The sequence below is a fragment of the Geotrypetes seraphini genome, chromosome 3, assembly GCF_902459505.1.
Source record: "Geotrypetes seraphini chromosome 3, aGeoSer1.1, whole genome shotgun sequence".
NCBI classification, from domain to species: Eukaryota; Metazoa; Chordata; class Amphibia; order Gymnophiona; family Dermophiidae; genus Geotrypetes; species Geotrypetes seraphini.
The window spans coordinates 352,059,264-352,083,952 of NC_047086.1; the positions used below are offsets into that span (position 1 = coordinate 352,059,264).

At 44.6% G+C, this 24,689-nt stretch overlaps 1 protein-coding gene across 6 annotated transcripts in view; it reads left to right on the forward strand.

Annotated features, from left to right (window-relative positions):
- Nucleotides 1-24,689, forward strand: part of KCNK2 (potassium two pore domain channel subfamily K member 2) — a 149,757-nt gene that overhangs the window by 117,113 nt on the left and 7,955 nt on the right. For all 6 annotated transcript variants that reach the window (XM_033935610.1, XM_033935613.1, XM_033935611.1 and 3 more), the window contains one exon: nucleotides 6,804-6,990. In XM_033935610.1, the coding sequence (XP_033791501.1) occupies nucleotides 6,804-6,990 (187 nt within the window). The remainder of the gene's footprint in view (nucleotides 1-6,803; nucleotides 6,991-24,689) is intronic.

Sequence of the window (24,689 nt, forward strand, 5' to 3'; positions counted from 1 at the left end):
AGTCCTAACAGTGTGGACCGGTGCCAGACCACAAAATAATTATTTTATTTCCGCCGGTCCATAGGTGTCAAAAGGTTGAAGAACACTGTGTTAGAGAACTTGCTGTTAACGGACTCTTGCCTGGGACCTCTCTCTAAGTGAGAGTGTCTATAAGGAAACCTAACAGAGAATATAGATGCTGGAAATTATTTTTTCAGTTTTACCTCTGCCTGAAGAATCAAATTTTTTAAAAACCCTGTGGTTTAGAACGTAAATTCTGGCCTGGACTGTGTTCTTGAATGAAGAAAGCGTGAAAAGTAGTGGATTATTGTGCCCCTCAAGCGGATCCTGTCCCTGACCTTTCTCCCTATCCTTATCCCTATTACTAGATCTTCCATTAATAACTATTGTTAACTTATAATGCAACAATGTACGTTGATGAATTATTCTAAACTGCTTTGATTCTTTGTACTAAGCAGTATATCAAGTGAATAAATCAAATCACTAGACTAGTTCTATAGAAAAATATAATAAGGTTTCTTGCCTTTCCAGTAAGAAATACAGAGCTTCTGTATTAGCCATTGAAAAGCTATAGCACCTAGCCTTTCTCTTTCACAAAGGTAACAGATATCTTAATTTATACAAATAAATAAATACAGGTTTGGGTTACCACATAGCTTTGGGTCAATAAAAACAATCAAATTCTGTAATTACAAAACTGCCCATATAGGCACTGCTTATCGCAGGAAAAATCTAAGAGATTTTTTATTTGTGCCATCAAAAGTGTTAATAGCATTCATGAGTAATAGTAGCTGAGTGTTAAATTTAATAATGTGCCTTTCTTTTCCTTTCTTTGTGGCTCTTTGTTTAAGGGTTATTTCCTGATGATAATTTATATAGCTTTCTCACCCCATATTGTGGGAAGTAATTGATTTATTTTTCCTGAATTGTTTCCCTGTGTATATTTTTAGTTTGCTTTTCCACTTTTCAGTATAAGCGTTTTTGCTTGGAAATCTCCATATATTCCCCTGCACCTTTTATTAGGTCACGCCGCTAAGCAGCGCGAGATAAATGCTGAACCACCCTTAGGAATAGAATGGTTGACTCAGCATTTAATTAAAGGGGGGGGAGGAATAATTTGCAATAAATATAATTATATATAAGAACTTGTTACTTCTTGTTGAGAGAGACAGTGAGTACATCTCAGTTGTTAAGAACAAAATAAAAGAAAATAAAAACAGCCATACTGGGTCAGACCAATGGTCCATCTAGTCCAGTATCTTGTTTCCAGCAGTGGCCAATCCAAGTCACAAGTACCTGGCAGAAACCCAAACAGGCACAACATTCCATGTTACTGATCCTAGGGCAAGCATTGACTTCCCCATGTCTATATCAAAAGTGAACAATGAACTTTTTCTCCAGGAACTTGTCCACATCTTTTTAAATCCAGCTAAGCTAACCATTGTTACTACATCCTCTGACAATGAGTTACAGAGCTTAACTATCCTTTGAGTGAAAAAAAACATTTCCTCTTATTTGTTTTAAAAGTATTTCTATGTAATTCTATTGAGTGTCCACCGATCTATGTACTTTTTGAAAGAGTGAAAAATCGATTCACTTTCACCTGTTCTACCTGCGACACTCAGTTGGGAAAGGCCAAGTGAAACCTCAGATCCAGAAGGTGGACACCATTATCCAGGTTCCAGTTCCCCAGGCCAAGAAGCAGGTGCGAGCCTTCTTTGGACTTGTAGGTTACTAATTGTGATTTATCCCAGGATTTGCTGAAAAAGAGGAACCCCTGACCCGCCTTCTACAGCAGAATGCCTCAGAAAAAGTGCAGTAGATGTCAGAGCTGGACAAGGCATTTCAAGCTTTAAAGGACAATATCTGCTTGGAACCAGTATTGATTGGCCCAGATGTCAATCGACCGTTTATGGTGCAGACGCCTCAGAAGTTGGACTCGGGGCTGTCCTGGCCCAAGAGGTGAATGGGGTAGAACACCCAGTGGTCTACATCAGCTGCAGGCTGTTCCCTATGGAACTATGCAGTGATTGAGGAAGCCCTAACTATCGAATGGCCTTGGAAACATTCCAGTATTATTTACTCAAATGACATTTTCTGCTGGTCATGGTCCATGAATCCCATAAGTGGATGGCTTGCCGCAAAGAGTCAAATGCTTGCATAGTGAGGAGGGTCTTCTGCCGGTGTCAGGTCAAAAGCGCGCCGGGACAAAGGCGCCCAGACAATTGAGCGCAGCGCACGCCGCTGCGCCGCTCTAAATTACTGTTTTTAGCGCTCCGACAAGGGGGGGTGTGGGGGGAACCCCCCCACTTTACTTAATAGACATCACGCCGCATTGTGGAGGGGGTGGGGGGTTGTAACCCCCCACATTTTACTGAAAACTTCACTTTTTCCCTGTTTTTAGGGAAAAGTTCAGTTTACAGTAAAATGTGGAGGGTTACAACCCCCCAAACCCCCCATAACGCCGGCGCAATGTCTATTAAGTAAACTGGAGGGGTTCCCCAACAAAAACCCCCGTCGGAGCCCCTAAAAACTGTAATTTAGAGTGGCACGGCGGCGCGCGCTGCGCTCAATTGTCAGCACGCGCTTTTGTCTTTCGCGCCGTTGTCTATGAACCATTCCTTAACTACAACCTCTAGAGCAGTGGTCTCAAACACGTGGCCTGCGGGCCGCATGCGGCCCCCCCAGGGACTATTTTGTGGCCCGCGATCTGTCCTCGCCTAAAGCAGGGGTCTCCAATCTGCTTCCCTTCCCACTGCCCTCCCCCAAGCCACCGCAATCGGGGAACAGGCCGCCACTGCCGCAATCGGGGAATAGGCTGCCGCCGCCACAATCGGGGAACAGGCCAGCGCCGAGGTCTTAATTCTTCCTGCTTATCTTCCGACATCAATTCTAATGTCGTGGAGGAAGTTCTGGGACAGCCAGTCGCTGCCTGGCTGGCCTGGAAGTTCCTCCCCGACGTTAGAATTGACGTCGGGTGGCGTGAATTGGTCAGCCCCTCGCTGGGGAAGATAAGCAGAGAGAGTTAAGACCTCGGCGCTGGTCTGTTCCCCGATTGTGGTGGCTGCAGCTTGTTCCCCGATTGCGGCGGTGGTGGCCTGTTCCCCAATGGTGGTGGCTTGGGGGAAGGCAGGGAGAAGTAAAGAAAGAAAGGGGGGACAGGGAGACAGAAATAAAGAAGGGAAATGGGACACAGACAGAAAGGGACATGGAGAGAGAAAGACAGAAAGAAAGGGCATGGAGAAAGAAAAAAAGAAAGAAAGGGGGCACGGAGAGAGAGAGAAAGACAGACATATAGAAAGAATGGGGGGGCATGGATAGAGAGAGAAAGAAAGAAGGGGGCAGGGTGAAAGAAATAAAAAGTTGGGGGAGGGAAGGAGACAGATGCCAGACCAGGGGAAAGGAAGGAAGGAGGGAGGGAGAGAAAGGAAAGAAAGAGATGTCAGACCATGGAAATAGGGACAGAAGAAGAGAGAGATAGAAGGGAAGGTAAGACATGGAAACGTAGATTTTGAAAAGAAAGCAGAAAAATTGAATATTAAGTTAAGGCCAAAGATGGATGCAAGGCAGAAAGTGAAGACGGAGAGAAAACCAGTCAAAGGATAAGAAGACCCTGGAAACATAGTTAAATGCACAGAAAAATAAAGTCACCAGCCAACAAAGGTAGGGGAAATGATTTTATTTTCATTATAGTGATTGAAATGTGTCAGTTTTGAGAAAGGAAAGATATTAAACTTTAAATGTGAGGGCTGCAGAAAAAATAGGGTACTTGGAGGGCCGCAGAAATAAATAGTTAATGACAATTTTGCATAAAGTAAAACTCTTTATAGTTTATAAATCTTTCCTTTAACTGTTAAAGGAAAGATTTATAAACTATAAAGAGTTTTACCTCATGCAAAGTTGTCATTTCTTTAATAAGACATTAACTATTTTTTCTGCGGCCCTCCAAGTACCTACAAATCCAAAATGTGGCCCCACTAAGGGTTTGAGTTTGAGACCACTGCTCTAGAGATTCTGCTTGGCTGAGTTAAGCAAAATCTTTTCTTGCTGAATACCTGGGAGCCTGACTCTTAGGTCTGACCAGGACCAGACCTTGTTACCTAACTGAGGGAAGACTGTTACCAGACTGTGTTTGGGGCATGGTTATTTCAAACCATAGGCCATATCTTAGGTCCTGTCAGCCACAGGCCCACCTCAGGACTTTTGAATCAAAAGACTGTTGATTGTATGTAACAGGGTGCGGGATTTTCCTTTTCAGTTAATAAAGAATTTTCCTTTATCTTCTGTGCTTGTATCTAGATGTTTGTATACCAGCCCAGACTCCCATCCCACTCGCGGTGTTACACTGTCCTTGGTGGATTTATAGCATAAGCATCTTTGTTTTTTGCCAATTTTGCAAAGGTCAGTTTACCTTTGTATATTTCCAACTACAAGCTAAAATTATTTTATAAAATTTCCCCCTAAATTTGCATTTCTTGGTGGGCATGCAAATGATGGTTTAGTTAGCTGGAGGTGAAATTGACAAGGCCTCATCAGCTTTCACGGGATATTGAATAAATGTGCTTCCTACTTGTAATTTAAAATGAGTTATGGTGACAGGACAATGCACTTTTTACACATGACGGTATTCTTCAGGGGATAATCTTTAGAGATTGTAGTTACAATAGGAAGATTGCCAGCAATAACTTTCTCTTTATTTTCATAATTTGCATCCCTGACCATTGAAAAATTATTTAGCACAGTTTTATTGTCATTGTTATATTGAAATCAGTTGAAATGGTGTGAAGAGCAATTTTATGAGGTGTGCTTAAATGCATTGTTTATAAAATATTAACACTTATGTGTGAGATTGGCGCCATTTATTGGTAAATACACATCTGTGTGCTAAGTGCTGTTCTGTCAACGTGGTGCATGTCACTGGGGAATGGATTTTACTTTTTGGGGATTTTGCCAGATATTTATTACATGTGTTGGCCACTGTTGGAAACAGGATACTGGACTTGATGGACCTTTGGTCTGTCCCAGTACATCAACTGTTATGATTCATTAAACAGCACTCAAAATTTGCAGCATTAAACGGTATTCTTTAATGGGCATTCTGGGATCAGCCCCCTTTATAGAATAGCGTGAAGTGCCAGGATCCACGCTCAACTTTGGGCATGGGGAGTTACACTAGCTGAAACCAGGTGTAAATACCAATGGGCAAGTTGGACACAAATCCGTACTATTCTATAATGCTGCACACATTTTAAGAGGGTGTCCCAGATCTACCCATGCCCCTCCCATGACCATGCCCCTTTTGCAGATCCATGCAGAAACACTTGGATGCTATTCAGTAAATGGGTGCGTAAGTGTGCTTTCACAAGGATCTGCTGTTTCTGCGATTGTAATTGTTAGAACACTTTTCTGCACCCAACGATTGGTGCCATATATAGAATTCCCTGTTAACATTCAACTGCAAGTAGGCCATACTTGTGGGGATATCATAGGTGCAAACTTTCAGCATGGAGATTTTGAGGCCGAAGGTGTAGCAAGGTCTGGGAGGCTTCAAATGGTGTCAACTCCTGGAATTGTTGACTATGTCCATGACCTGATTTTGGCAGATCAGTGAGTATCAGTTAAAACAATTGCTGAGACACTACAGATAGCTAGGGAACAAAGGCGTGATTCCAGTGCCAATTTTCTGAAGGATGTTCTTTTAGCTTTAATAGCCTCCTTCACCTTACTTTTGAACCTTGTGTTTTGGCTGTCCTTATTCCTTTCTTAATATGTGGAATATACCTGGTCTGGGCTTCCAGGAGGGTATTTTTGAACAATATCCAATCCTGATGTTAATTTTTGACCTTTTCAACTGCTTCTCTAAACTTTTAAAAAAATCTTTTTCCTCATTTATTGTGATAGTCTCCTTTTTGAAAATTAAATACCAACATATTGGATTTCCTATGTGCACTTAATGTGGTTATTAAATCAAATCAGATCCATGTTATGATCACTGTTGTCAAGTGGGCCCAGTATTATTACTTCTTGCACCAGATCATGCAGTCCACTAAGGACTAGATCTAGAATTGCTCCCCTTCTTCTTGGTTCCTTGGCCAGCAGCAAAGCAGTCCTTGATTTTTTTTATCTAGGAACTTTACCTCCCTAAATGGTTTTTAGCTGGAGACTATTGGTTCTCCTTAGCCCTTTCTGTTCCTTTCCTTGTTTCTTTTAGCAATTACGGTACCTTAACCAACGTACTTCGTAATTAGAAGATGGAGACATAAACATATAATAACTGAACTAAATCTGTTTGTTTAATGATAAATGGAGTCCTTCAGTGACAAGGCTAACCGTATTTTTATTTTGGTGCCAGCATTAAAAAAAAATCTGAGAATGTGCAGTTAATAAGGGGTCACAACCTTTAGGCACCTTTAGGCCTACTGCAGAGAGAAAACATTGAAGAGGAAAACCTGTTTTGATTTTTGACATTAAGGGGGGGGGGGTCTTTTACGAAAGATTAGCGCATGTTATCTGCAACAAGGCCCATAGGAATAAAATGGGAGTGCAATTGCCCCTCAGGTAAAAGAAAATGACTTTGCAATTGCAGATCCAAATTACTTTCATGAGCTATTTAAAAATTCTATTTTCAGTAAACCAGCCAGTTTGATTGGAAATAAATGCCTCCATTTATTTAACTGGGAATGATAATATCCCATCATGCTGAGACTAAACGATCACATTCTTTGTTTTGATGGTTGTGTGCAAATGATGACCCGTCTTTATTGATAATGAGTTTTTCTTTTTTTACTCCTTTTGCTTGGCAGAAATGGAATGTGAGTCAGACGAAGATCCGAATCATATCCACAGTAATATTCATTCTGTTTGGCTGCCTGCTTTTCGTTGCTATTCCTGCAGTCATATTCAAGCACATCGAAGGCTGGCATACATTGGATGCATTTTATTTTGTAGTTATCACCTTGACAACAATTGGATTTGGGGACTATGTGGCAGGTACGACTTTGCTATAGTTCAAGATTTCTTTTCTCGGATAAAATGATCACCTATTGGGTCACAGTATGAAACAAAAAGAAGCAGCCTCCCAAGAACATGTGCTACTCACATAATTGCTGTGAATGGAACATGTATCTGCTTTGTTCAGCATGCTCCACTCAATCATAATGATTTTCTCCTCTGAACAGGAGACACTTGGCGCTTTCTTTTTTATATATATAATTGTATTGGATTAATGTCACCACAAATTAAAAATTGATTGTTTTGCTCAAGATTCTCCAACCATGATTCTATTTGTACGATGCTTGGCAGTAAATGCAGTCTAAAACTTAGCTGGGACTCAATGGGGGTAAAGGAGACCACTTTATAAACAAGACTGTGCACTCCAACTTTTTCCTGATGTTGATTTTTCTTTTTCCTTCTGCGGTGAGGTGTCTCTCTACAACCTCTTTCCTGAATATTTGAAGACGAGGGGGTGTTGTTTTAATGATGATAGAATGAGAAGGCGAGACAGATCTTACTTGTGATCTCATTTGCACCTGTGCCGTGATTGTCATTACTAGGACATTGCCATCCTACACTGGAGGAGCTCATTGGGGGGGCCATTTTGATTTAGCAGTACTCCTAAGTGGATAAGTGCTGCCCATGGGGACCATGCCCAGATTGTGAACAGCATTATCTGAATAATGAGGCTGAAAATCTTTTTTGAATTGCACCAGTGCTATCTGGGTAGTGTTGGGAGGATCCAAAGGTACAGCCAAGGTACAGTTTCCAGTTATCATCAATATTTAGTTTGCTGAACAGGTAACAACTACCTGGATAAAGTTAGCCTTGATAGTTACCCGGGTAATAGTTTGAATATTGAGGATATCTAGAAAACAGCTGATAGCCAGGTTATATGCAGATATTCAGTGCCATTGACTATCTAGATACTGGAAGAGTGGCCTGGTGGATAGAGCTGCAGCCTTAGCACCCTGAGGTCATGGTTCAATCCTAGTACTGCTCACTGAAACCCTGGGCAAGTCACTTAACCCTCCATTGCCTTATACCATTAGATTGTGAGCCTGCCAGGATAGATAAGGAAACACTTAGGGCCTGATTCTGTATAGGACGTCTGGTCTCAGCAGCCACTTAAGCGATTTTTGAGAATCGCCTACAGGCATCCTATACGGAATCCATCTTCCTAACGGACAGACGTCTAACCCCGCCTAACCACTCCAATTCACTAACCGGTGTCCATGTCACAGGCACCGTTAAGAGAATTGCGTTGCCGCTGAGCTGATCATGGCAAGGGATTTCCCTGCTATGAGCAGCTGTGGCAGAGAATCCCCAAACCCCACTGCAAGCTGGCCAGTGTGACAAACCTGTGGCCAGCTTTGTCCGGTAATAGATAAAAGCAAAACACGGTCCCTGGTCAGAAGGGCAGACCAGGTTAAAAGTAAAAGTTTGGTTTTGGCTGACTACCCCTCAGACAGTGAGGTAGAGCAGGAGAGGCAGGAACATAGATATATCCAGCAGAGAGCGTCATCTCAGGACAGGTACCCTAGAAAGCCTGAGAGGACTCTTATGGAGAAGTGGAGTCCTAGGGCTGGAAGGTATGCTCATTACCAGCCTAGGAGAAACCTGAGTTATTTCCCTAGGGATTTCCTGCCTAACACAGCTGCACTGAGGAGAGAGGGGTGGGGCTTTAACCAACATAAAAACAGAGTATGGAGTCTCAGTAAGAGGAGCAGGGAAAGCCGGGATGGAGCTAGGGCTAACGAGCACAGGCAGCGGCAGGAGAGACAGCAGAGCTTGGAGGCAGATGAGGGGAGAAGTCTATCTCCTCCAGCCCACAGCAGTGAGGACGTGGAGATGACAGAGGACTACCTGTACTCCACCCCAGAGGCTGCTGAACAGACAGAGGCTATGGACCTCGCTGAGCCATTGCTGGAAGCTAGCCATTTCCCCACTGACATGGAGGTTAGTTACTAAGGGGAAGGAAGCAAGGCTGTGCTTGTGCTGTCTCCCGTAACCCAAGCCCAGCTGACAGAGATTAGGAGAAGAGCAGGAAAATCTCTCCGCTACTCTGTATGACTGCCCGGAGAGCTTTGTTTATTCAAGGAACCTTATCTGTAGTGGTGTGAAAACTCCGTGGGAAAAACCCATATAAAGTTCACAGCTTATATAATGCCTTATTGTGTTCCGTCGGCTAGGAAGCCCAGCTGATTATAACGAGCTGTGAAGCCTGCTCTGCAAGCCTGTCCGTGTCTCAGCTAGGTAAGCTGAAATGTTTAAGAAAGTCAGTACTAAGTTTTGAAACTGTAATTACTCTGGCTGTAGTCACAAGGTGTGCCAAGTTGGAAAGTTTTATTTTCCTGATATTTTTCATTTGCCTTTTTTCCTGGTGAAGAGGACTGTAGTTAAACTGGAAAGTCCAGGGTATTGAACTGTATGTGGCATTTATAGCAAGCCATTCTGACAACTGCAAGTTATTTTGTATTTTATAATTTTGCCATGACATACGGGTGGCTGATGGTATTCAGACCCCGGGTTCAATAAAGCTCAAGAACATTCTCTTGGAACAAGACTTACCTGTGTGGTCTTCTCTTTATAAGTTACTCTCAGTGTGGCCTGGCAGACTAGGCAGGCGACTAGGTCTGTTCTACCCTGAAAAGCCTTCCTCCAACCTGAGGAGGCCACGCCGACAGGCCAGAACTCAGCACACTTAGTCCCTCTGCTGGTTAGAGCAAGGGATAAGTGTGTCACACCAGCAGGAGGGATGCCCACTCCCTCACACTCCCGACCTCACCCACACTGTTCATGACAGGATGCCCACTCCCTCCTGCCACAAACCCCAAAACATTTGCTGGCAGGAGGGATGCCCACTCCCTCTGCTGGCACCCCTCCAACATCCCTGGCAGGAGGGATGCCCATTCCCTCTTGCAGGCACCCTCCCACAAAACACAAGAGCTCCCTGAAACCCATACCTCCCACCCCCCAAAGCCCATCTGGACCCCCTCCTGTACCTTTATATGCAAGGCCGGCCAGAGGGATGCCTATTCCCTCTAGCCAACAGGCTCACCTCTTCAGAATGGTGGGCCTTCCCCTTCCTGAAGCATCCTGATTGGCCCAGGCACCTAAGGCCCCTCCCATAGGAGGGGCTTTAGGCACCTGGGCCAACCGGAGTCTTAGGCTTCCTTCCCAGTGCATTCCTAAGACCAGTGCGTTGGGGTTCGGGGGTTCCCCACTGTGGCCACTCAGCTGATTGCGGCAGGGAGATTTCCTTGCCATGATCAGTTTAATGGCCACATCTATTTGAAACGTAAGGCCAGTATTTTGCTGGCCTACATTTCAGGCTCCTATTGTGGCCCTAGGAGATGCCTAGTGCCGCTTAATCTTGCCTAAGTCCACTTCTGGGTGAAACCATGCCCACGCCCATTCTTGGGTGAGCTTAAGTGCCCCTAGGCACCTCCCTGCACCTGCAACAGATGCCTGCAATATAGGCAGCCTGCCTCGGGTTGTTTTATTTAGAAAACATGCGTCCTGATTGGCTGGTTAGACAGCAGTAGGACGCCTACTGCTGCCTACAAATGGGACACCGTTTATAGAATTTGGCCCTTAGAGTACCTGATCATTATTCGCTGGAAATCACTTAAATATATAAGCAGTATACAAATCGCATTCACATACTCAAATGCTACTGCTGTGACTGAATAGTGGGGGTGTTAGAGCTCACTTGACAGTACCATATCAAAAGATTTTAGTGTGTAATTCACCAGTAAATTACCAGTAGGCTCAGTAGGATAAAAATGTATACAAAATAACTGTATTGCACTCTGAAATAACTTGCATCTTTAATTAGCTTACTAAGTTCTAACCCTTTATATACTGATAAACTATTTAAAAAAACATAGAAGCCAGCTCTGTGGGTACTTGAGCACCCCCAATATTGAGCAGACTCCTTGAGTGTATCCAGGGAGAGATGTTCCATTGGGTTAAACACCCCCAATAATTTTAAAAAGTTGGTTCCTATGATAAAAGCCACATGTAACTGATAATAACAATGAAAGATTAATTTACAAGAATGAAAGTGGAAACAATTATGATATAGAATTATATATAAATGTTCAGAATAAATTAGATTAAAAGTTCTTTACAGTTCTTTAAATGCAAGAATGAACACTTGTCAGGTATTAATTTGGAATAAACACAAACTTTCTGTGATGAAATGCTTCCATGGTAGGAAATAGATTACAGATCTTGATTTATACAATCTGATTAGGTGATGCAAGTCTCTTCTTTCTCAGGTACAGCTGGAACAGTAGGTGGTTGCCAAAGGCAGTGCTTGCTCTGAAATGTTCCAGTGATGGTCAGTTGATAAGATGAGTTGATGAGACAAGTGTTAAATGTTAATCTCTCACTACAGCAAATACCTCTTTATATGATTTTGATAGCATCAGAAAAGATGATTGGCTTTGACCTTTATGTTATGACTTGAAGATCCACAGGAATGTCTTTTCACATCACTCTGGAGGCTTTTTCCCCAAATTCAGGCTCCAGGGAGACTGGGTCAATATAACTAGGAGTCCTTCTCACATTGTTTACATTCCTTTGTCTTACATCAGCCAGATTGCAATAATGACAAGTTTAATAAGTCACAGGAGCTTTTCTTAGAAGTGCGTACTTGAGCACTGCACATTTTGTGAGCTGTTTAATAAGTACAGGTCATACATAATCAATTTCTGTAATACACTGGTTACAAATGGTTACTACTAGATGAATCCTGACATACTTTATTTAATGCAGTAGAGATTCCTGAAAAATATATAAGACGATAAATGCTTATGAGCCCAGAAAAATGCTGGAGACTTTGTCCTTTTTTCTGAAGTCATTCTTTGACAATTGATTCACATATGACATTAAACCCTTTTTAAGGGAGTCTAGGTACTCATTATATTTGGGTTGGTACCCGTGATTATTATGGATCTGCCCAGATTCATGCTCAAACTTTTTGTTGTATGTAATCAGGGAATGAATTCCAAGGAATCTCATATCTCATTTTGTAGTGCCATTTGTGGTGGCACTTGGTTTTCAGTTGGTTGCAGGGGTGGTCACTACAAGAAACAAGTTAAAGAATGATAGATCACCTGGTCCAGATAGTATGCACCCCAGGGTACTAAAAGAACTCAAACGTGAAATTGCTGATCTGCTGTTGGTGAAATGTAACCTGTCATTAAAAACATCCATAGTACCTGAAGATTGGATGGAGGGTGGCCAATGTAATACCGATTTTTAAAAAGGGCTGGAGGGGTGATCCAGCAAATTACAGACTGATTTCAGTTCTGGGAAAGATAGTGGAAACTATTATAAAGAATAAAATTGTGGAACCGCGTAGACAAACGTGGCTTAATGGATCAGAGTCAGCATGGGTTCGGCCAAGGGAAGTCTTGCCTCACCAACTTGCTTTATTTCTTTGAAGGTGTGAATAAACATGTGGATAAAGGTGAGCCAGTTCACAAAGTAAATCTAGATTTTCAGAAAGCTTTTAACAATGTTCCTCAGGAGAGACTCTTGAGAAAATTAAAGAGGATTGAAATAGAATGCAATGTTCTGTTGTAGATTAGGAATTGGTTATTGGACAGAAAACAGAGGGTAGGGCTAAATGTTGTGTGTCAACTTATATCTCGCCAAATCCTCACATATCGGAGTTCTAAGCGGGTTACAGTTTGCTTATAGCTTTACAAAATCTTATCTACGTACAAAGACTGAGCAGAGCATATAACATCCTTGACAATTATTACATGAAACTGTACTAGATCCCTAGTTTGCATCAAGTTAGGATACAACCTTTTATAGTAAACTTGTTCTGTAATTATGTCAAATTAAAACCTGTCAACTATACAGTATAATATGTATGTTTAACCTATAAGCCGTTCTGAGCTCTTTGGGGACAATGGGATAGAAAATGAAATAAATAAATAAATATACATATCAGTTCTTAGGTAGTAGGTTGTAGATTGCATTGTACTCTTGTACTGAGTAGGTTTATGGGGGAGAGCTAGATTGCGGTTTATAATTCAGATTTCTTGAGACCTTTCATAGCAGTTTTTAAAAAACCATGATTTCAACTCTTTTCAGAACCTAGTTAGTTTGTTGGTTTTTCAGATCTCTGTGGGACGTGAGTTCCAAATTTGGGCAATTTGATAATTAAACGATTTGCGATGAGGTTTAGTGCATTTTATACCCTTCATAGATGAGCAAGATAGAGTTAGTTGGTCTGAGTTGCGATGTTCTAGTGTTCTGCCTAGTATTTCCATGAATCTTGGGAAGCTGACAGGAGAATTGCTATAAAAGGTTATGAATGCTATGTAGCATGATTTGAAGACAATTCATTTTTCCACTGGGAGCCAGTGTAGCTCTTTGAGGAGTGGTGTGACATGATCAAATCTTGATTTATAGAATGAGTCCTGCTGCAGTATTTTGTAGGGTTAAGTAAGCATAGAATGGTTGATTGTGTTAATACACTTCTCCCTCCGGATTTGCGGGGGATAGGGGCAGAGCCGGACCGCGAATGGTGAAATACCGCGAATATCTTCTGGTCCGGCTCTGACCCACCCCCGCCTCCCTCCCGCCTTTCCCCCGGCATCCCGGCTTTACCTGGTGGTCTACCGGGCTTTCGGGGCAGGAGCGATCTTCCTACGCTCCTGCCCCGTGCAGATCTCCAATAGGAAATGGCTGCCGTGAGTTCCCGTAGTCTCTCGAGACTACGACGGGAACTCCCCACAGCTATTTCCTATTGGCGATCTACACAGGGCAGGAGCGTAGGAAGATCGCTCCTGCCCCAAAAGACCCCTAGCCCACCAGGTAAGGCCGGGACGCTGGGGGGAAGGCTCAACTATAGGTTTTTTTCTTTTTTCCCCCCTCTCCAAAAAATCTCGAATATGTGAAATCGCGATTGCCGAAACCGCGAATGGAGAGGGGGAAGTGTATCTCAAAATGTTGTTGGAAAAAGAGAGCTCTGACTCTTCTTAGCTTTTGAAGGGTGACAAGTGCTTTCCTAACAAACCCCCTTTTTTTCTAACGCGCACTAGCTGATTTAGCGCACGCTAAACACTAACGCATCCATAGAATATAATGGATGCGTTAGCATTTAGCGCATGCTAAATCGGCTAGTGCGCCTTAGTAAAAGGACTTCTAAGTTATTTACAGATACTTCAAAGTTCGGCGAGTTGTCTAAGTGAACTCCTAGAACTTTAGATGATTTTTCAGTGGTAAATCTGACTCCATTTGCTAGACTAATGGTAGGTGGGATTTGGTGTTCATGATGACTGAGCCATAGTACTTTGGGTTTTTCTGTGTTCCGTTTAAGATGGTATTTTAGCGACCATTCTTGTACTGTGGCTAGTGTTATGGCTAACTTAGCAGCCATTTTTCTGGGTTCAAGATTGCAGGAATTAATAGAAAGACATTGTCTGCATAGGAGAAAAGCCATTCCTCCAGTTCCAGATCAATTGAGTTTAGGGTGGTCATGAAGATGTTTTTCATTAGTGGCGAGATGGGAGATCACATCATATGGTAGGAGTCATCTTTTACACCACATGGAAGGAGCCATCTTTTATTCTATATCTTCTGTTTGTTAGGAATCATTGAAACCACTATAATACTGTACCAGTACCGTATTTTCGCGGATATAACGCGCGCGTTATACGTGATTTTACGTACCGCGCATACCCCTCGCGCGTTATATGCCTGAGCGCGGTATAGAAAAGTTTTTAAACATAGTTCCCACCCCGCCCGACGCCCGATTCACCCCCCCAGCAGGACCGCTCGCACCCCCACCCCGAACGACCGCTCGCACGCGCTCCCACCCGCACCCGCATCCACGATCGGAGCAAGAGGGAGCCCAAGCCCTCTTGCCCGGCCGACTCCCCGACGTCCGATTCATCCCCCCCCCGGCAGGACCACTCGCACCCTCACCCCGAAGGACCGCCGACTCCCCAACAATATCGGGCCAGGAGGGAGCCCAAACCCTCCTGGCCACGGCGACCCCCTAACCCCACCCCGCACTACATTACGGGCAGGAGGGATCCCAGGCCCTCCTGCCCTCGACGCAAACCCCCTCCCCCCAACGACCGCCCCCCCCCAAGAACCTCCGCCCGTCCCCCAGCCGACCCGCGACCCCCCTGGCCGACCCCCACGACACCCCCACCCGCCTTCCCCGTACCTTTGTGTAGTTGGGCCAGAAGGGAGCCCAAACCCTCCTGGCCACGGCGACCCCCTAACCCCACCCCGCACTACATTACGGGCAGGAGGGATCCCAGGCCCTCCTGCCCTCGACGCACCCCCCCCCCCCCCCCAGCCGACCCGCGACCCCCCTGGCCGACCCCCACGACCCCCCCACCCCCCTTCCCCGTACCTTTGGAAGTTGGCCGGACAGACGGGAGCCAAACCCGCCTGTCCGGCAGGCAACCAACGAAGGAATGAGGCCGGATTGGCCCATCCGTCCTAAAGCTCCGCCTACTGGTGGGGCCTAAGGCGCGTGGGCCAATCAGAATAGGCCCTGGAGCCTTAGGTCCCACCTGGGGGCGCGGCCTGAGACACATGGTCGGGTTTGGCCCATGTGCCTCAGGCCGCGCCCCCAGGTGGGACCTAAGGCTCCAGGGCCTATTCTGATTGGCCCACGCGCCTTAGGCCCCACCAGTAGGCGGAGCTTTAGGACGGATGGGCCAATCCGGCCTCATTCCTTCGTTGGCTGCCTGCCGGACAGGCGGGTTTGGCTCCCGTCTGTCCGGCCAACTTCCAAAGGTACGGGGAAGGGGGGTGGGGGGGTCGTGGGGGTCGGCCAGGGGGGTCGCGGGTCGGCGGGGGGGGGGGGGGGTTTGCGTCGAGGGCAGGAGGGCCTGGGATCCCTCCTGCCGTAATGTAGTGCGGGGTGGGGTTAGGGGGTCGCCGTGGCCAGGAGGGTTTGGGCTCCCTTCTGGCCCAACTACACAAAGGTACGGGGAAGGCGGGTGGGGGTGTCGTGGGGGTCGGCCAGGGGGGTCGCGGGTCGGCTGGGGGACGAGCGGAGGTTCTTGGGGGGGGGGCGGTCGTTGGGGGGAGGGGGTTTGCGTCGAGGGCAGGAGGGCCTGGGATCCCTCCTGCCCGTAATGTAGTGCGGGGTGGGGTTAGGGGGTTGCCGTGGCCAGGAGGGTTTGGGCTCCCTCCTGGCCCGATATTGTTGGGGAGTCGGCGGTCCTTCGGGGTGAGGGTGCGAGTGGTCCTGCCGGGGGGGGGGGATGTATCGGACGTCGGGGGGGGGCATCAGGCTTTCAGGATGGGGACAGACCTTCAAGGGGGGACAGGACTTCAAGGGAGGACAGTGCACGGAAAGTCAGGGGGGGTGAACGGAGAGTCGGGACAGCGCACGGAAAGTCAAGGCAGTGCACGGAAGTCAGGGGGGTGAACGGAGAGTCGGGACAGCGCACGGAAAGTCAGGGCGGGCGAAAGGAGAGTCGGGCAGCATGCGCGTTATATGCCTGAGCGCGGTATAGAAAAGTTTTTGTACATATCATCGTGATTTCTGCGCGCTATACCCCTGTGCGCGTTTTACAATGGTGCGCGTTATATCCGCGAAAATACGGTAATTCCTATTTCAGATAGTTTGTTTAATAGCAGGTTGTGAATTGTAACAGCAGCAATTGCCCTCCCCAATTAGTGTAGCTCTTGCTCTAGATACCAAATCTATTAAACATGTTTATGTATTTATTTCTTTAATTTGGTTTCTATCCCATCCTCCCAGTAGCTCAGAACAGGTTACAAGCAAACATTCACAGTGGAATACATTTGGACCGTACAATGACTATACAGCAACTTAAGTACAAGTTAAGAAGAATGGAGAAGAGAGTGCAGAGTGCATGTTGGGAGGGTAGTAAAAAGTTCCAAAATCTAATACAGTCAAACCTCGGTTTGCGAGTAACCCGGTTTGCAAGTGTTTTGCAAGACGAGCAAAACACTCAGCAAACTTTCGTCTCGCAAAAACGAGTGTTGACTCGCTACATGAGCTCTCACTAGGGTGGTCCAGGAGTGGGTGGGTACCTGTCTGTGGGTGCTGCAGCCCTTGCAGCATGGTGGTTTCCTTTCCCCGAGGTCCCTGTGCGGCTTTCCTCCCTCTTCGGCAATGCCTTTGCCTTTAACCAGCGCCTCCCAGCTTCCGATTCAAGCCGGCCATCCTCCAGACGCACGCGCAGGACCTCTGCACTCCCCCGTCAAGCTGGCGCCACTCCAGCAACACATGCACCACGTACAAGCCGCACGGGGACCTCAGGGAAAGGAAACCACCACGCTGCAAGGGCTGCAGCACCCACAGACAGGTACCCACCCACCCCTGGGCCACCATAGTAAACCTTGGTTGTGGAACAAATTGTTTCAGTTTACATTGTGGCCTATGGGAACATGTGCTTTGATATACGAGTACTTTGGATTACGAGCATGCTTCTGAAACGAATTATGCTCGTAAACCCAAAGTACCACTGTATAATTTTTTTTAGATGGGTGACAACTGCATCTTTTATCAGTTTGGTTCTAAAAGGTATGCTTGCTATTGGTCTACAGCTTGTGCCTGGGTTAAGTCTAAGTTTATTCCTTTTGGGAATTAGCCTTGCTATAATGCGGTGTTGACCAATTTACCCAAACATTTGAGTATATCTTCTGTCATATCTCGGTACAGATGAGCTGGACATAGGTCTAGTTGGCAGCCTGTTCTGAATAATCTGTTCACTATTGCTTTCATTTCGATTGCTGTGACAGTATTGAATGTCTATTGGTATGCTAAAGGAGGGGGGGTGTATTGATATTGGTTGTAGCATCTCTTTCTAATTTACCTGTGAGGTAATCAAATAGTTTGAATATTCTTTCAATCTTGTTTGAGATATACAGTGCCAAAGTGCTGGGTGTAGGGGTATCTATGTTTGATGTATTCATTGATAACTTCTTATACTAGGCTTAAACTATGAAGTCTGATAGAAGGTGTAATCCCAAATCTTTTTTATTATAGGGTGGGTTATCTCAAACCACCCCTGAAATACCTTCTAATATATAATATAATTCTTCAAACCCTCTGAAATGCCACCAAATGTTCAATAAGATTTCATAACACTTGGCTTTATGCATCCAAATCTTCATCGGGTCACTTTATACAAATCTTCATATAGATTAGATTAAGTTAGGTAGGTGATGTATTCATTGGCATGTAGTCTGTCAAATTGGTTAGGATTTTGAATGATTTGTTTTGATCTTTCTTATCCTCTCCAAAAAGGCTGTCCTAACTTTAGCCTCTGAGCTAACCAAGCACTGGTCTGAATATCAGCCAGTGACCAGTTAACCTCCAGGTAGTGGCATGAAAGGTTTCTGCTGCCCTTCCTATTCCCTTCTCCACCCTCTCCACATAGACAAGTGGAGCCCCTGACCAGGCCTGCCCTACCTATTTTTATCTCCTTCTAGGGCTGTCTTTGATATCCCTGGTGGTGTAAGGAGTCCTAAGGGCAGAAATGATGTCCAAAATGTTTGCTGCAACCTGTGGCTAGAGGGGGCATCACTCCAGCCCTTAGGACCCTAGACCACCAGAGACATCAATGGTAGGCCCAGGAGGACCAGCAGGAACTGGGGGTGGGGGCTTGGTTGGGGGTCAACTTGTCTTCAGGAGAAGGAAGGGGGATTGGGAATGGGGGGAGAGAGAAGGGACTTAGAGGGGACAAGGGCACCTGATTCCCCTTAAGCAAGTCCTGGCTGGGTCCACAGAAAAATCTTATGCAGCTGAATATCAGCCAGGACCTACATAAAATCCAGGAGCCAGCACATGCAAGCATAGCCCCAGATATTCAATCCCTGGTGACAGACAGGCCTGGCATTGAAAATTAAGTCCTAATTTTGTCCATAGTGGTCAGCATTTAAAAAAACACTAATGACTGTGGCTGAATATTGACTGAAATGTGATTTGTGATAAAGAATGATTCCTCTTGAGCTCCAATAAAAATTATGAATGCATGCTTGTTCTTTATGTTCATCCATTAATATCTGAGACCTGTCCTTCCACGGTATCCTTGCTCTGTCTCTGGCTGGATTAGGGGGAGAGCATAATATACTATTTGACATTCAATGGTTTCTGCATCAATGAAAATTCATTGCTTTAGCAGATATATATCAAATTGAATTGAAGTGCATATGTAAATAAGAGAGAAGCACAATTTGGATAAACTCCAAAGCTCTCTGTTCTACAGTCTAAAATTATTAGCATCGTCAAGTTTAATAGAAATGAGAACCATGAATCAATCTACTCTTATCAATTCATGTTGTCTGCAGTCTATAAAATCCTTCTTCTTGCCAAGCAGGAAAGATCATTTCTCTGCTTTGGCTGATAGAGGCCATGTAAGGGATCCCAGGATCATGGGGATGAATGAAGTGTGAGTCAGCTGAGTGTAACCAGGATGTGGAGGACATAGAAAAGCCACAGATTAGGACTCTTCTGCTTGTAAAGGGATGAGTGAGAGGAGATTTGACATAGCTCTATAAAATTGTGGGTTTAGTGGAGTGAGTAAAGAATGAAATTATTGTTTACTCATTCAAATAGTACCAAGAGTAGGGGATACTCCATGAAACTAATAGCAGTACATTTAAATCAAATTGGGATGCTGTGAAAGTTGCCAGAGTGTATGGTCAAGGTAGTTAGAGGACTCTTCTATAATATAAATGCTAATGTTTACATAGCATTATGAGCTAAATTCTATGTATGGCATCCAAAAAAATGGTGCCGAAAAAAGTGCTATTCTATAAGCCACACTTAAAGTTAGGTGCAGTTTATAGAATAAGATTTACCCCAAGAACTGAAACTAAGGGCTCCTTTTACTAAGCTGCGATAGCAGTTTTAGCGTGCGCAGAATTGCCGCGCGTGCTAGACGCTAATGCCAGCATTGAGCTGGCGTTAGTTTCCCTGCATAGTGTGGGGGTTTGCGCATGCTAAAAACGCTAGCGCAGCTTAGTAAAAGAGGGGGCAAATTTAGGTGTGGCCATTTGCACCAAGGAAAATGTGGTGCAAATGCTTGGGCCTAAATTTAGGCATGGGTGCCCTTATTCTATAATTACACGTGTAATGCAAAGTAATGCCCCTGATATACCTATGAGCCACCCAGGACCCGCCTATTTCCATGCCCCCTTTTTTAACTCAAATATTACAAAAAACGCTCAACACTTCAATAATTAAATCACAGCAGAATAGTCATCCGAGATCTTAGAGGTGACTTTTTCCACATAAGCCAAAGAATACTGATGGCTCACCTCTTATCTTCATCAGTCTCGTACTATTATTATACTCAATAGTTTAAAGTATATCATTCACTTATCTTTTAGGACTTTTCAGTTATTCACAACACCAAAGCAAGGCATGGTGTCGACCTGGATACATATAAAAGGACCAACCTTTGAAACAGCTAATGTGAAACAAGGTCTGTGTTGGCCAATGGTCCTGGCTTGCTTTGGTGTTTTGAATACAGGCAGTCCCCGGGTTAAGAACGTGTTACGTTTTTAAAGCTGTTCTTAAGTTGGATTTGTATGTAACTCAGAACTTGTACATTTTAAGATTCTTGCTGCTTACTTCTGCTCCCAGCTGACAAAAGGGCAAACTGTCCCTACCAGTGTTCCCTCTAATGTACAGCATGCACAGCCACACACTGTTCTTAATGCGGTCATGCATCGTTCCTGAATCTACTACAGGAGAAGTGCAGGAGTCTATGCCACTAGAAATACTACTCAGTGAAATCAAATGAAGCCGCAACCGCATTCTTAAGTATGAGTCATACTTAAATTGGGCATCTGTAACTCAGGGACAGCCTGTAATTGAAAAATCCTAAAAGATAAGTGAATGATATAATTTAAACTATTAGTAGAAGACTGATAAAGATGAGCCATCAGTATTCTTTGGCTCATGTGCAAAAAGTTACCTCTGAGGTCTTGGATGACTACTCTGCTATGATTGCAGTGTTGAGCATTTTTTGTAATATTTGAGTTATTGTATGCTCCCACTGAGAAATTTTGAGCTTATCAAAGTAATTTATTACTCCTTTTAACTCATGCCTAAAATGTAGGCATGTAACCTATAACTAATTTTAACTAGCACCAATTGCTTGTTAAAAAGCCAATTATTTGCACTAATTGGCCAGCCTCTGTTTGTTCTCTCTTCTATCTTAGTGTTTACCATTTCACATTTATTTGATGTGGATGGGCATTTTTGATAGGACGTCTAAGTCTGACTTTGGACGTTTTGAGAAAGATGTCTATCTTTATTTTCGAGAATGGCCCAGCTAGATGTCTATCTTATTTTTCCGAAAATGACCTCGCTAGATGTTTTGTCCAGATAGGTGTCTAATTTTTTTTTTTTTTTTTTTGCCATTATTGGAAAAAAAAATCCAAATTACAAAAATTCAAAAAATCCATTTGCATATAGCAGGGGCCAACATTTTTAATGGACTGGCCACACAGACATGCCAGCAGAGCTGTAGGACACTCTAGGGTACAACGCTGTGAACATTACATTAAGGGTGCCAGGTACCTACTATAATAGCCCTTATGCCTACAGGTGTCACCTATATGGCAGTACAGTGGACTTTCGGTAGGTTTTGGTGGGCTCACACTTTCCACCAGTGGTTCCGCCAGGACGTCCCTTAACTCCCTGAGCACCCTGGGATGTAGGTTGTCTGGCCCCATTGCTTTGTTAACCTTGAGGTTAGACAGTTCACAGTAGACACTGCTTGCCGTAAACGTGAAATTACTAGATGGATCAGTAGACCCGTTTAGTAATTTCACGTTTACGGCAAGCAGTGTCTACTGTGAACTGTCTAACATCAAGGTTAACAAAGCAATGGGGCCAGACAACCTACACCCCAGGGTGCTCAGGGAGTTAAGGGACATCCTGGCGGAACCACTATCCGCGCTCTTCAATCTCTCCCTTAGTACAGGTAGAGTCCCGTTGGACTGGAAAATGGCTAACGTCATTCCACTCCACAAAAAAGGTTGCAGGATGGAGGCTGCGAACTACAGACCACTGAGCCTCACATCAATAGTGAGCAAACTAATGGAAACTCTAATTAAACGCCAATTGGACATGATCCTGGACAAGGAGAATCTACGGGATCCCCATCAACATGGATTTACCAAGGGGAGATCCTGCCAATTCAACCTGATCAGATTCTTTGACTGGGTGGTGGGGAAGCTCGATGTTGGAGAGTCCATGGACATCGTATACTTCAGGGGTGTCCAATGTCGGTCCTCGAGGGCCGCAATCCAGTCGGGTTTTCAGGATTTCCCCAATGAATATGCATGAAATCTATTAGCATACAATGAAAGCAGTGCATGCAAATAGACCTCATGTATATTCATTGGGGAAATCCTGAAAATCATACTGGACTGCGGCCCTCGAGGACCGACATTGGACACCCCTGGTATACTTGGACTTCAGCAAAGCATTCGATAGTGTACCACACCGCAGGTTGTTGAGCAAAATGAGTTCTATAGGATTAGGTGACACATTGACAAAATGGGTTGGAGACTGGCTTGGAGGTAGGCTTCAGAGGGTGGTGGTGAACGGCACCCCCTCCGAAACGACGGAGGTGATCAGTGGAGTGCTGCACGGCTCGGTCTTGGGCCCGATCCTTTTTAACATCTTTATAAGGGACTTGGCTGAGGGGCTTCGAGGTAAAATAACGTTATTCGCCGATGACGCCAAACTATGTAATATAGTAGGCAAGAGCACGACGGACAATATGATACACGACCTACTCCTATTGGAGCACTGGTCTAGGACCTGGCAACTGAGTTTCAATGCCAAAAAATGCAAAGTCATGCACCTTGGCAGCCAAAATCCATGCAAGACTTACACCCTTAATGGTGAGATCCTAGCAAGGACTGTAGCAGAACGGGACTTAGGGGTAATCATCAGTGAAGACATGAAGACTGGCAATCAAGTGCAGAAGGCTTCATCTAAGGCTAGACAGATCATAGGAGTTTCTTCAGCCGTAAGCCTGAAGTCATTATGCCATTATATAGATCCATGGTGAGACCCCATCTGGAATACTGTGTACAATTCTGGAGGCCTCATTACCGCAAGGATGTGCTGAGACTTGAGTCAGTCCAGCGAATGGCCACCCAGATGGTCTCGGGACTCAAGGATCTCCCGTACGAGGAACGGCTGGATAAATTGCGGCTATACTCGCTCGAGGAACACAGAGAGAGGGGAGACATGATCGAGACGTTCAAATATCTCACGGGCCGTATCAAGGTAAAAGATATCTTCCTTCTCAAAGGTCCAACGACAACAAGAGGACATCCATGGAAAATCAGGGGCGGGAAATTGCACGGTGACACCAGAAAATACTTTTTCACCGAAAGAGAGGTTGATCGCTGGAATAATCTTCCACTTCAGGTGATCGAGGCAAGCAGCATGCCTGATTTTAAGAAGAAATGGGATCGTCACGTGGGATCTCTTCACAGAGTTAAGTAGGGGAGGGTCATTAGGGTGGGCAGACTAGATGGGCTGTGGCCCTTATCTGCCGTCTATTTCTATGTTTCTAGGGATGCACCATTTCTGGTCTAAATGAACACCCTCCCTTAGGCCTGTACGTCTGTAGATTTCCTTCTTTGGTTAGACCAAACTGCCCTAGGGCAGCTGCTCTTATGATGAGGACCTAGCCAGTCTTAAAGAGAGGCAACACCTTGCTCTCCTTCTAAGCCCCCTGGGCTCCCTTCCTGCACACACTGTGCTACGCTTGATTCAGCAACCTCTCAGAAAGAATACACAGCCTCAATATGTGGGGTCTTACATTTTTCCTCCAGGTTTTACAAAGATAGCTGGGTAAATATTCAGCCAGCTTTGATCAACGTTTTTTTTTTTTTTTTAAATGCTTACTGTGACCAGCTAAATTAGCCCAGATATTCAGTTCTGAGCCTTGTAGAGACCCCAGCACAGAATATTCAGGACTAATTTAAACTGCCCTGGCCACTGGAGCTTATGCGGGTCTCGACTGATATATTCAGTTAGGACCTACATAAAAAAATTTTGCGATCCCTGGCTTAAAATTGGCTGGGACCAGCATAACGTTTAAAAAAATGTTTTTTCCCCCCCTCTATCCCTCCCCCTCCAAAGCAGGCCCTCTCCTTTAAGGCATTCTCCTTACAACCTGTGACATTACCAAATCCCCCATACCTCCTAGATCTTCCTCACAATCCCATTAACTTGATAGCCTTCCCACCCCCTGGGCATTCCTCCTTTAATTGGTTGTCCAGCAGGGTTGATGGGGGCAGGAGCGAGACTCACTTGCTCCTGCCCCTAGCAGCAGCTACTTCAAAATGGCTGATGTGACCTCTCCAGCTAGTTATTTACAAATAAACCATTTTATTGATTTACAGTTATGACTTGTTTTATATGTTTTACACCTATACGATTTGTAATTCATTTCTTTCAAACCATATCATATTTTGAGTTTAAACAAAGAAAGTGTGGTATAATCAAGTTTCAAGTTTCTTTATTTTTGATATTACCGTCTATCAAAACAAGTGTCTAAACGGTGTACAATATAAAAAGATTGTAGAAAACAATTAAAATAGGTAAATAAAAGCAATATTTTATCAAATATTAAAAATACTTCCTAAATGGAGGGTGGGGAGGAAGGGGGGGACTGAGGATGGGGGCA